The following is a 13,950-nucleotide window of genomic DNA, read 5'->3' as shown; positions in this document are numbered from 1 at the left end:
AAATGTTTGATATGGTGAATCTGCCAATTACTCAAAATTGATAATAACCCAATGCATACATGTGTTGAAACATCAATTGCACTCCATAGATACATACGTGTACTGGATCAAAGATGTTTACCAAAGTGATACTTGCATGTAGATTATTAAAACAAAAAAGAAAGAAGCAAGGGAAGGGAGGGAGGGGGAGGGAGGAAGGGAATGAGGAAGGGAGGAAAGAAGGAGGGAAGGAAGGAAGGAAGGAAGGAAGAAAGGAAGGAAGGGATGAAGGAAGGAAGAGAGGAAGGGAGGGAGGGAGGAAGGAGGAAGGAGAGAAGGAAGGAAAGAATGATGAAAGACACACACAGATGAGAGAGAGAAAAGAAAATCACTTGAGTGACTAACTGAAATTAGGGGAGTAACTTGATAGCACCGAACCCATGTGATAATAAATGCTATAGCCACCCCTTACTAGTTGTGGGATTTGAACAGGTCCTTTGACTCTCAGAGCTGCCATCTCCTCACCAAGAAAAAGTACACAGTATGCATTAGCAGGCAGGCTTGGTGTGAGGATTCAGTGAGATCATCCATGGGGCAGCCCCTAGTAAAGAGCCTGGCCCTTACAAAGTGCTGAATATGTGTGAGCTATAATAAACATTATTAGCTCTAGTGCTTGTGGATCTTAACCCTCTCACAGGGGCTGTTATCGGGGACTACAAAGGCAGGACAGTAAAGTCATCAAGAGATTAGCCTTTGTGTGATGGCCCTGCGTTTCAATCTCTCCCATTCCCTGACTGTGTGCCCTATCTGCAGGAGCGCATCCTGGCTCAGCTGTAAAACGGAGGATAATAATGTCCATTGCAATGCAGCTTTGCGAAATACAATAACATGCAGCTGGGGGAATTTTCATAAGCTGAGGAATGAACAGCCAGACAGAGTAACCAAACACAAGTGCCACCTCCACAGGGCCCCATTGGGCCCCCTCCCAGTCACTATCACCCAGCCAAAGGCAAACACAGGCCTGTCTTCTAACACCATACAGTCACTTTGCCTGTTTTTAAACTTCATAAATCACAGTGGATTTTGAGCTGTTTGGCACCCAGTGTGGCTCAATAAACCTGTGTGCAGACTCCTTTACCTTACTGGGAAGGAGGACATAAACTTGTCAGTATTTACAAGGATGAAAAGCAACTAACATGTCTGGATCTCATGTAGCTACTCACAGTAAAAATGCAACCCAGCGTTGCTTTCCCACCCCCACTAATGGCAGAAGGGATGGGAGAGAGAAGGAGGTGGGAGCTTTGAGAGCAGCTATGAAAGTCTTCTAGGTGCTTAAGTGTACATCCTCCCACCTTCTCTGAGCAGCCCTGGAACATATAACCAGGTCTGTGGCCAGGCTTGGGACTGCTCTTGGAGTAGGACATAAAGAACTCAAGCTTGGATGTGCACCGTGACCATGCACCTTCATCCACCCCAGAAATCACAATTGCCACAGCCTGTCTAGTCACCAACTCCAAAATTCTTCATGTCCTTATAAAGGGAGGTAATTCAAAGACACCTTCAACTTGTATATGTGTGTGTGTGTGTGTGTGTGTGTGTGTTTTCTGAAGTACAGTCAGCAGGATAAATTATACATAAGGATTTTTAAAAACTAACTTTGATTTGGAAAGTCAGGAAATTCGATGGCATTTCCTAGCCACACAGGTCTCTATGCTTAGGTTTTGCACATTTGGCTTTAGAGAGCGCCCATAGAATGGGGGTGAATCAGTAATGGGAGCCCATAAATGAAGGCCTGGTCTCCTTGTTGTGGCTTCGTTGAGGCTGCATGGCCTGGTGCAGGCTGCAGGAGTTGAGAGCATGCTGAGTAACGGTCAGTCACAAAGGCTACTTTATAGATTTCTCACCATTCTTCAAGCTTTGCGTATGTCATACAATCCCTCTAAGGAGAACCTCTCTGGGATCGGGCTTCTTTCATGGGACCCTCCCCCAGAGTCACAAAGCTTAAGAGAAACTTGACTCCTAACTGCCATTAAGAGGGGTCTTAAGAAACACAGTCTTTCCTTCATAGCAAACAAATAGTTGCCTGGGCCACAGCACACTCTGTGAGGGAGGCAACACCTCACAGGGAAATGCAACAACCCAGAAGGTGGGTGGAAAAGAAAGTCACCTCTTTATGTGGCCTTTAAGGGTTGCTTTGGACAAGAAACAGGGCCATAGCCAAGCTTCCTCAGTGGGCAGAGGCTTCCCACAGTGATACAGGCTGGCATCAGAAGGCACAGAAAACACCACAGCAGCCGCACAACAGAACTCTCAGAACACTTGCAGGCTTATGGGAAAGGCCTGCTGTTCTGTGATCCTAATGTTTTGAATTCAGGCTGTCACATCCTTCCTAACCATTCAAGAACATGTGTCAAGCTTTGGCACTACTCCCACAAAAGTAAGCCACCCCTACATAGAACTTGCTATGTAACACTTGGCATGCATTGCCTCATTCACTCCTCACAAGAACTCTCCTCTAGTTAAATAGCATTCAATTTTAGAGGTGAGGAAACCAAGTCACAAAGAGGCGAAGATATATGCCTTCAGATCACACTGTTGATGGAGGGCACCTGGCCCCCATCGGCCTGTTTTTAGAGCTGCACAACATAGCACATCCCCTTTTATGGTAAGCCTGTCCGTGAGATCAGTACTCTCTGATCCAAAACACAATTTCATTCAAGCAAGCAATATTTATTAACTGCCTTCTGTGTGTGTCAGGCATTGTGCTAGGTACCTGGAAAGCATCATTTAACAGATCAAATCACTGCTACCATGGAATTGAGTCTAAGGCAGGGGGAGAGGGCAGTCATGAAAGAAACGTATAAACATGTAACATAGCAGGTGGTGACAAATGCTAAGGAGAAAAATCAAATGCAGTAAAAAAAACAGAGTGACAGAGTAGGAGCTTCTATTTTGTACACAGATCATTCAGAGGAGGCAGCCTGTCTGGAGAGGTAAAACTCGGAGACGTACATGAAGGAAAAGGAAACCATGCAGATGCTCAGGGGAGAGCATTCCAGGCAGAGGGGATATCAAGTGCAAGTGCAAGTGCAAAGGGAAACCCTGAGGCAGGATTGTACTTAGCACAGATTACACATAGTGAGGAGACAAGACTGAAGTAGTTGGGGTAGAAAGTGGTAGGATATCAGATGAGGAAGATAACAGGGGCCAGATGAGATGGGGGCCTGTTAATGACTTTGGATTGAATTCCAGGTGACATGAGAAGCTATTATAGTGTTTTTAACACAAGAGTGCTATGACAGGACTTCCATTTTCATTTGAATGGTGGCATTCAATGCTATCCTGAGACCAGACTGAAGGGGAGGAAAGACAGAAGCAGTGAGAGCAATTAGGAGACTACTGAACTAATGTAAGGGGGAGATGATGGTCTCTAGGACCAAGGTGACAGTAGTGGAAGAAGTAACCTAAGGGATGTCCAAGACTTGTGTCCTGGAGCTCGAGAACATTTAGAAATTGAAGAGAAAAGGACACCCACAAAGGAGACTGAGAAGTAGCAGTAACCAAGGAGGTAAATGGACAACCAAGAAAGTGTGATGTTATGGAATCCAAGTGAAGGAGGTGTTTCTAGAAGGAGGGTGCAATTGAATTCAGCAGATGAGGCTGATAAGCCAAATAAGTTGAGGACAGAGAAAGACCATAAGACAGTGGCAGCCACTGGGTAACCTTGATAAGAGTGGTTTTAAAAGTGAAGGTTCAAGATTGCATGACAATAAAAGCATGGACGTAGTGGAGCATAGAGAGTATGAGAGGAGAGGAAGAGGACTGAGTGTGCCTTGATGTCACTTTTGGATTTTGCTGCCAAGTAAAGCAGAGAAATGAGGTACTACACCAAGAACTGGTCTTATCCCAGCTTGGGTTTTACTGGGCAAATAGAACAGAGGAAATGAGGGAGCATGGATTGATGGTGTTTACAAGGAAATGATTGTAATGAATCCAAGCCTGTGCATTCAGAAATAAATCAGAGTCAAATAGCCAAAGTCAGCCAAAGTCAGCATACTTGTCTGTGTGTTAAGTGCCTGGGATTCTGACCCTATCAAGGAGTTAGTTAGATCTTCTGAATCCCACACACCGCATTTCTCAACTCTTGCCATGTCAACCTCCCACGCACTAAAGATCACAGTCATTCCTGCTCCTGCTCTGATTATTTAACACTCGGGGTCACCACCTCCCCACTCTCCACTGCCCCCTTGTGCCCATTTTAACACCAAGTTTCAAAGTAGTTCCTTTTAGCACCTGCTGCTAACCATGCTCTTCCACATGGTGACCTAACCCTCAAGAAAATCACATCACTTCACTGAACAGTAATTTCTAGGAGAGAAGTGAATCCTGCCAAGGTCAGTACGTAACATACACACCAACACCCCGTCTGGATCCAAAGAACACAGCCAGAGTGCTGGCTTCCGGAAACAGGTAAGCTCTTGCCCCAAAGGTGGAGTGCCTGCTCATCTGCATTGCACAAGTACCCCAGTTGGAGGCGCCCATGCCCTCCAATGGGAGCAAGACATTCAACATGTGCTTTTGGCACCAGTAATAAAGAACTCTTTAAAAATTAGCCCTATTCTGGTGAATTCGCACATTCCAGAAAGGTAAAGAGGAGCCACAATGCTTCACATTGCTTGGCAGGGGGAACTTCTCCATTAGGTCCAGGAGTCACAGGGCCATGAGTGCTTTCTGGTGCCCACACAAACGTTTTACCATATTTGGAATCAGAATGAAAAAGATCAATATGAAAATGATACTGAATATATTAAAAAATATATCCAGTCTGGATTTTACTCATTTTTATACTAATGCAGTCCTACTATTTTTATGGAGGAAGGGGCCAGTGAGGGAAAGCGTGTGAGTCCATGAAAGTCATACTGCTGCCCCTGTTGGCTTATTGTTAAAGCTTTCTCCAAACCTGCATATTTTGGTGTTCTCTCTTGAAGTAACTGCTTTGACATGTAAGAATTCTTATTTTTTAAAAAATTATCAAATAATGTGTGCAATACATACCTCTGACCTTGTGAAAGGTGGGAGAGGGATGTGGACTCTTCATGTGTCTTCCTCTGACCCCTGCCCTTGCTCACCAAATCACCCAGTATTAGTTGAAAAGAGCCTGGAGACAACCTACATGGGACACTCTTTTTCTCATCATGTCCAATATTAATGATAATAGTAACAATAATAATATTGATAATGATGATAAGGGTAAACAGTGATGGAGCTCTCATTTCATGCTCAGCAGTACACCCAGCATTTACTACGATTAAGGAAATAATGAAATAGGTGAACTAAGTTGATTAAACAGTGTCCATTTTATATTGAACTTCTAAGAAGAGCTGTGACTTCTCACTGGACAAGGGGACTTGGCTTTAGCAAATACACACATATCCAAGCACATCAAGTACATCAAAGACCTGGTCTTTCAGTGATAGTTTTCACAGGGAATTTCAGCCTCCTCCCTCTTAACATGCTCACCATTCCTTAGGATCACATCTTCATTCGGGCTTGATGGACTCAATCTCTGGGGACTCTTGATATTTCCCAGAGCTCTGGAGAAGTGCTCATCCACTACACTGCCAATGTCTCCTTGGAAATACGTGAAAAGAACACACCGGGAATTCCACTCCGTCTTTATAGGCCTCTGCCTACTTCTGTCCTGCTGGACATCAGTCTTCTTCATTTCTTCCATTGTGGGTGAGCAACAAAGTTGACAGCTGTGGACCAAATGCAAAGTATCATTGGCACTATGTTATCAAGTGGCTTGACTTTCGTTTGGATGAGCAGCATCTTTGGGGACAAGCAGTTTTCTCCTACCAATACAGGCTATCATTGGGGCCTCAAGGAGTCTTTGAGTTTTTGAAGGTCAACAACAATGCTATGCTGGTCTGAGGACTGATCTTATCTAATCAGTGTTCAGGAAACATCAAAACAAAGCTCCATAAAATGTTTAAAGGGGCTTCCCTTACAAATGAGAAGAATCATCAGGCAACATGATGGAAAAAGCATCAGGAAATGGGGAGTGGAGTAGAAGGGCATTGAGACAAAATAGTAACATATTTGCCTTCTGAGGAGGTGCCTCCCTTCCAATTGAATGAGCCAAGGTCAGGCCAGAGTTATCTGTAGACACCAGATTCCCTGGAGAGCTTGGCTAAGCAATCCAGTGGGAGATCGGCAATTTCAGCTTACATGGTCAGCATTGCTTTCTGTCTTGACTAGTTCCATGCAAGAGAATAAAACACATCCGATTCTCTTACTCCTCCTAATTTCCTAAGCTATGTAAGATGGTGTCCTGCAACTACCAACACTCATTTGTAGAAACTAGCAATTACAAACAACACCAGCTCTAAGGTGTCCAGACATAGTCTGAACCACATGTAGATCTCCAGCAAACATTTCTATGCTAATATATATGGGCGCCATTGGTGGAAAGCCCCTGGAAAATTGTAATATTGTCAGCTCTGTTCATCAATATATCCTTTGAACTTAGAACAGTGCCTAGGATAGAGCAGATGTTCAATAGCTATGTGCTGAATTGCTTTAAATCCCGGGCTCCATCACTGGCTTCACATCCCATCATGTGAGTTCCTTGAGATCAGAGGCGATTGGTTTGCATCCAGAACAGCACTTAGCACATATAGGACACTTAAGACATACTGTGGCCTTCCCTAAGCAGGGAAGTAGCCTGTCCATATCTTTTTACCTTTGACAACCCAATTTGAATTGCCATGTGCTCTGGCTAAACATGGATTTAATCTATTTATTTTTCTGAATAGGATGAAAATAATCAGAGTTTAACAAACTATCTTTCTAGTCTATGAGATCAGTGATGCTTTATTCTTAACATATAGCACAAAGCACATGATCATTAAATGATGGCTGAATGACTGAATGCCATTTCATGCAAAGAAAGCACAATGCAAAGAAATCATACCAGACAAGGGTTCAGAAGATCTTGGGTTTCCCTTGTCTATGTAACTTTGGGGGGAATTACATTATATGGCCTTAATGGGCCCCATATTCCTCTTAGGTAAAAAGGGCACTGGAGCACATAAATTATGTAGTAGCCTAGTTATCTATGATTCTACTAAAAGTGTCAACAGATGATATTGAGGACAATGGGAAGCAACAACAGACAGTGAGCAAGGGACCCCTTCTCAGAAGTTTTCCTTTCAGAATTATTCTAGATCCAGATGTAACTAGATTGTGCTGTCTAGAGAAGTGTTTGAGCACTGTCATTCCGTTTCCCCTGATTGACAGCCATGCTAAGCTTAACCAGGAACTTCCTAAAAGCACAAATACATTGCATTCATGTGAATAGTCACTTGGGAAAACAGGTAGTTTCTTACAAAGTTAAACATGTTCTGGGCTGGCGCCGTGGCTCAACAGGCTAATCCTCCGCCTTGCGGCACCGGCACACAGGGTTCTAGTCCCGGTCGGGGTGCCAGATTCTGTCCCGGTTGCCCCTCTTCCAGGCCAGCTCTCTGCTGTGGCCCGGGAGTGCAGTGGAGGATGGCCCAAGTGCTTGGGCCCTACACCCGCATGGGAGACCAGGAGAAGCACCTGGCTCCTGGCTTCGGATCAGCACGGTGCGCTGGACGCAACGCGCTGGCGCGGCCGCGGCCGCCATTGGAGGGTGAACCAATGGCAAAGGAAGACCTTTCTCTCTGTCTCTCTCTCTCACTGTCCACTCTGCCTGTCAAAAAAAAAGTTAAACATGTTCTGGAGCCAGTGCTGTGGTGCAGAGGGTTAAAGCCCTGGCCTGCAGCACCAGCCTCCCATATGGACGCTGGTTCTAGTCCCTGATGCTCCTCTTCCGATCCAGCTCTCTGCTATGGCCTGGGAAAGCAGTGGAGGGTGGCCCAAGTCCTTGGACCCCTACACTCACATGGGAGACCCGGAGAAAGCTGGCTCATGGCTTCGGATCGGCACAGCTCCGGCCGTTGCAGCCATCTGGGGAGTGAACCAGCGGATGGAAGACCTCTCTCTGTCTCTACCTCTCTCTGTAACTCTGTCTTTCAAATAAATAAAAAATTAGTCTTTAAAAAAACATGTTCTTACCATATGACTTAGTAATCTCACTTGTAGGAACATACAGCCAAGAGAAATGAAAACTATATCCACACAAAGACTTGTATATGAATGTTCATAGCAGCTTTATTTATAGTAGCCAGAAAAAAAAAAAAACTGAATGTGGCCTAGTGTCTATACCATGGCAATTAAAAACTAGCTGTGATATATTTATACAATGGAATGACCTTCAGCAATAAAAAGAAATAAATTATGAATCCACAACTGCGTGGATGAACCTCAAAAACCCTATTTAAGTATCTACAAAAGCCCCATATTATAGGATTTCACATACCTGGATCAAGCGCAAATACATTATGGTGATGAAAGTTAGAACAGGGGCCCACACTGTGGCCTAGCAGCTGCCTGCAGTGCCAGCATCCCATATGGATGCCAATTTGAGTCCCGGCTGCCCCACTTCCGGTCCAGCTCCCTGCTATGGCCTGGGAAAGCAGTAGAGGATGGCCCAAGTCCTTGGGCCCCTGCACCCGCCTGGGAAACTTGGAAGAAGCTCCTGGCTCCTGGCTTCGGATTGGTGTAGTTCTGGCCATTGCACCAATTGGGGAGTGAACCAGCAGATGGAAGACTTCTCTCTGTCTGCTTCTCCTCTCTCTGTGTAACTCTGACTTTCAAATAAAAATAAATAAATCTTTTAAAAAATTAGAAATGTGCTTGCCTGGGGATGAAGACTGACTAAGAAGGGGCATAAGGGAGCACCTAGGGGATGTCAGAAATGTCCTAAATTTTGATGATGATGATGGTTACTACATGGATATACATTTTTGTCAAAATGCATCAGATTGTACACTTAGAATCTTTGCATTTCACTGAGACATATTATTCCCCAATAAAAAAATCACATGATATATTCAGACACTTGGAGCTATAGAAATAAAGCAAAGATGTTATAAAATACAAAGTGATGTGGTAAATGTGGAGGCAGTACTTTTTTTTTTTTTAAAAAAAAAGCACTTATTTATTTATTTGATTACTTATTTATTTGAAAGGTAGAGAGAGAGGGAAAGGTACAGGGAGATGGAGAGCTAGTGGGAGTGAGAGAGGTCTTCCATTTGCTGGTTCGCTACCCAAGTGTATGCAACAGCTGGGACCAGGCCAGGCTAAAGCCAGAAACCTGGAACTCTATTCTGGTCTCCCATGTGGGTGGCAGGGGCTCAGGTAATTATTGTATCATCTTCTGCCTCCCAGGGACATTAGCAGGAAACTGCATGAGAAACATACAGTAACTGGACTTAAATCGGTCAGCAAATGATTTGCAGTACTTGGGCCCCTGCCACTCCTGTGGGAGATACGGGATAAAGGATGCAGGCATCCTAAGTGGCAGCTTAAGTGACTGTGTGACAATGTCTACCCACCACTTTTTTTTAAATCTGCAGTTTACATAGTACCAACTGGGCCAGAAGTTATCCATCTATCCTCTCCAACTTTTACAATTCTCAGGGTAGGTGTTATTATCCCCGTTTTACAGTTGAGCAAACAGGAGTTTAGAGAAAGCGCAATAAACTGCCCAGGCAACATAGCAGAGTAGAAGCAGAGCTGGCCTCTCTCTCTTTTTTTTTAAGATTTATCTGTTTGCTTAAAAGTCAGTTACACACAGAGAAAGGAAGAGGCACAGAGAGATCTTCCATTTGCTGTTTCACTCCCCAAATGCTGCAATAGTCAGGCTGGGCCAGGCTAGTTTGAAGCCAGGAGCCAGGAGCTTCATCTGAGTCTCCCACATGGGTGACAGGAGCCCAAACACTTGGGTCATCTCCTACTGCCTTTTGCAGGCCATTAGCAAGGAGGTGGATTGAAAGTGGAGCAGCTAGGACTCACACTAGGGCTCAGATGACATGCTGGCATTGCAGGCAGCGGCTTTACCCACTGTGCCACAACGCCAGCCAGAGCTGACCTTTGAACCCATGTCTATGTGTCTCCAATGTCTGTCTTTAGCCTACCATTGCTTGCTGCCTATCTGGTGGGTCTAATGGTCCCTTCAGTCTATAGGCACCAGTCTCCCTGTTTATTGAATAGGATAGCCCCTAATCCTGAGCAGGCCTCAAGCCAAGACCCTAAGCTGGCCATCTGGTTTCCTCCAGGGAATGCAGGCAGACCTCTGACCGCTCCCTCAGGGCTTCTTCTGGAAGCCTCTGGCTGCTGGGTATTACCTTTGAAAGTCTAGTGCTCTTCACTCAGAATTTCCCGCAATCAGTGCACTGGGCTTGATACAGCTTGCAAGATACCTTTACTAACTCCCCCTGAGGCCACAATGGAAAGAGCTTGCTGGACGCTGGGGTAAACAGGGCCCTGAAGCACACTTGTACAGAGACCTCAGCTAGGAAAGTTAGAGACAGAGAATGTTGGAGGTAATCATTCAGTCCTATCACCCCAAATGCCTCAGACTGTGGGAAACTACGTACGGGTTCTGAATAAACCACAACAAGCATTTCTACTCCTCTTTTCTTCCCCAAACACATGACACAACACTCAAAAGGAAAGCCATCGGCTACTTCTCTGAATCCTTCTCACAAGCAATTCTCTCAGTTGAACTTAGACCACAGTGGAGGGAACGGTACTCATCTTGAGGGATATTAAAACTGAGAAGTGGGGCAGGCCTTTCGCACAACAGTTAAGACACCCCTTGGGATGTCTGTGTCCCAGATTGGAGTCCTGAATCTGCTACCAGTTCCAGCCCCCTGCTAATGCTCCTGGGAAAGCAGCAAATGATGGCAAGTACTTGGGTCCCTGCCACCCCGTGGGAGACATAGGATGAATTCCAGGCTCCTGGCTTTGACAAATCCCAGATCCAAATTTTGTAGATGTTTGGAGAGTGAACCAGCGAATGGAAGGTCTCTCTCTCTCTCTGTCTCTCTCTCTCTGTCTCTCTCTCCCTGCTTCTCAAATAGAAAACAATACATAAATAAATAAAGTGAAACAATTCTGAGAAATGGTGTGTGGCTTAGTCCTGAGAGGAACTGAGTCTCACTGCACCTCTGGAGAAACTTGTGCAGCTTCATCCTCAAATGAGTCCTCCACAAAGGGTCTCTTTCATTTATGCCTGAATTTTGGGGTGGTCCTGTTTCAAGGAGAAAGAAATGTTATGAAGCTGCATCTAAAGGGATACCACTCACAAAATATAAAGACACTACAGGGGCCGGCACTGTGGGGTAGCAGGTAAAGCCGCCACCTGCAGTGCTGGCATCCCATGTGTGCACCGGTTCAAGATCCGGCTGCTCCACTTCTGATCCAGCTCTCTGCTATGGCCTGGGAAAGATGGCCCAAGTGCTTCGGCCCCTGCACTGGCATGCGAGACCTGGAGGAAGCTCCTGGCTCCTGGCTTCTAATCGGCACAGCTCCGGCCATTGTGGTCAATTGGGAACTGGACCACCGGATTGAAGAACTCTCTCTCTCTCTCTCTCTCTGTGTAACTCTTTCAAATAAATAAATAAATCTTTTTTTTAAAGACACTACATGCTCCAAGTGGACATGGAAACTTTCCCCAAGCTTCTGCAAAATGTCCTTGAATACAGAATCCAAAAACAGCAGTTTGGCCTCAATTTTCCCGCAGTCTGCCTGCATGAACGCTTTCCTGCAGTTCTGCAAATTGATACCTAGTACCCAGGGGGTGGCGTAGGCAGTCAGAGGGCTTGGTTGTCATGAGCTCTTGGATCCAAAGGCCCAAAGGGACCACATTGTATCTCCCTGGGAAAAGTATATGATGCCCTCCAATTCTGTCCCAGTTGAGATTCCATCCCTCCACCCACCTTAAAATTACCCAATTTCCCCTACCTTAGTTCTGGACCATCACCTGAGACAGGGCAAGATCCTAGAGCTGGCAAAGGTGCGTTTGGATAGCCAGAGCTGTCTGGCCTGTTCCAGAGAGGCTCAGTGCTTGCGGAAGCAGAAGCTGGGCATTTGTACCCTCCCCTTGCTACTTTCTACCCCTCTAGTTGGACTGTATAAAGGCGTTTCCTGCTAGCTATCTATTAAGAATGCAGAAAATGCACTCCAACGAGTCAACCTGGTTGGGCACCTACAGGAATGAGGAAAAGGGGTAGCTCTTTTTTTAGACAAAAAAATCATTCTTTTTGCGTTAAAAAGCACTTTGTGATATTGTCTCTTGACCTAGGAGGCCAATTGTCTGAAAACATATACAAGGGTCCATAATATCTAAACCATCAAGTTTGAGGTTTATCTCAACCTGATGTCACTTCACTCTCAAGAACTGAGAGCCACTTTGAATTACCTCTAGTTTCTTCCTCTCCCTCCATGGAAAGAAATAAAGAGCTCAGAACCCTGCATTCTGGATTTGTCAAAGGCTCCCATGGGCTGCAGAAGGAGTGAAGGCTTAAGGCTTCTGTGAGTTTGCAATAGACCCCAACAAAAGATTTAAAGCAGAGTGTCCCAATTCTCATCTTGAAAACCCTCAGTAATATCTTAGTCAGTGGCACCATCATTCAGGATCTATACCCTGAAGCCATTCCTTTGCTTGTTTCTTACTCTTTTTCAACAGTATTGATCCAATAAATATGTATTGAACACCCACTATTCTGGGAACTCTGTTCTAGAGTACACAAAACAGACCAAACCTCTGCCTTCCTAGAATGAATGCACATATATGTTACATGTTTGTGTGTACATACATATATGTGCACTATATGTACAATGTCAGCTAGCGATAAGTCCTGTAAAGAGAGATGGAATGGGGAAGGGGAATTGGAGTGAGTGCTAATGTATAGAGGCCAGAATTCTGCAATAAGGTGACATTTGACCAGAACCCTGAAGGAGAAAGTCATATGGACTCTTGCTTTCCTGGCACCCTAGGGAACACCAAATGCAAAACTATGAGACCCTGCTTAATCTGTTCACAGCACAGTGAAGAGGCCAGTGTGGCTGGAGGGGAGGGAGTGAGGGGAGAAAGAGAAAGGGCCGGATCACATAGGACCTCAATGGCCAGGCTGAAGTCTTTGACTTTTCCTCTAAGTGAAAAGGAGACTCACTGGGGGCTTGCAAGAACACATCAACAAATTCTGAGTGCTCTCCTCTCCAAATGCTTTCTGTTCTGTCCTTTTTTCCACCTCCCCAATGCTTTCCATAGTCTAAGCATCCAGCAGTTCTTCCCAGGATCACCAGCACAACCCCCTAGCTGGACCCTTTGCTTCCCCCCTTTCCGCCCTTTCTAATGCATTCACCTCAAGACATCCACAGTGAACATTTTAGAACATGCACACGATCCAATCACTCCTTGTTTAAAAGCTTTTAATAGCTTCTCTTCCCATAACCTTTCTAAGATCGTAAACCTCAGACTCCACCTCCATCCTGCTCTCTAGTTATTGTCCCTTCACTCCATGCCCACCCTACTGACTTCCTGGCTATTCTTTGAACTGGTTAAATACTCTCTGGTCTTCCCCCTAGCTAGTCATTCTCCCTGCAATGTACATCTCCCAGGCATCCTCATAACTTGTTCACTTACTTCAGTCACTTTTTCTGAGAACATTCTCTTAACTGTTCTGTTCAAAGTAGCAGTCCTTCAAATTCCACCCTGTCACTCCATTTATGTTCCTTCACAGCATTTTTTATAAAATGTATTTATTTGTTTATAAAATGTGAGGAATACTTTTAAAAGCTTGTGGAAAATGGAATTAAAATATAAGTTTATTTTGGTTCAAATAATTTTAAGATCCATGCATATGAAGGGTAATGCTTGGGATACAGTGGAGACTCAGCAAATATTTGTCAACTAACCGGATAAAAAGTGGAGGGAGAAATTATTCATAGAAATAAATGTATAATTGCAACAGTGATGAATCAATGCCTGGTACTGGGAAAGCCTAGGGTAAGGAATCCTGACTTAATTATGGA

General features: G+C 44.8%; 1 protein-coding gene across 1 annotated transcript in view; it reads right to left on the bottom strand.

The window, feature by feature from the left end:
• Window positions 1-13,950, bottom strand: part of VGLL1 (vestigial like family member 1) — a 37,614-nt gene that overhangs the window by 14,662 nt on the left and 9,002 nt on the right. The window contains exon 2 of the mRNA XM_008273255.5: window positions 5,500-5,738. Within this exon, the coding sequence (XP_008271477.1) occupies window positions 5,500-5,738 (239 nt within the window). The remainder of the gene's footprint in view (window positions 1-5,499; window positions 5,739-13,950) is intronic.

The sequence above is a fragment of the Oryctolagus cuniculus genome, chromosome X, assembly GCF_051225735.1.
Source record: "Oryctolagus cuniculus isolate XC-2025 breed Fujian yellow rabbit chromosome X, ASM5122573v1, whole genome shotgun sequence".
In the NCBI taxonomy this organism is placed as follows: domain Eukaryota; kingdom Metazoa; phylum Chordata; class Mammalia; order Lagomorpha; family Leporidae; genus Oryctolagus; species Oryctolagus cuniculus.
This window is presented reverse-complemented; position numbering and strand designations above follow the sequence as displayed.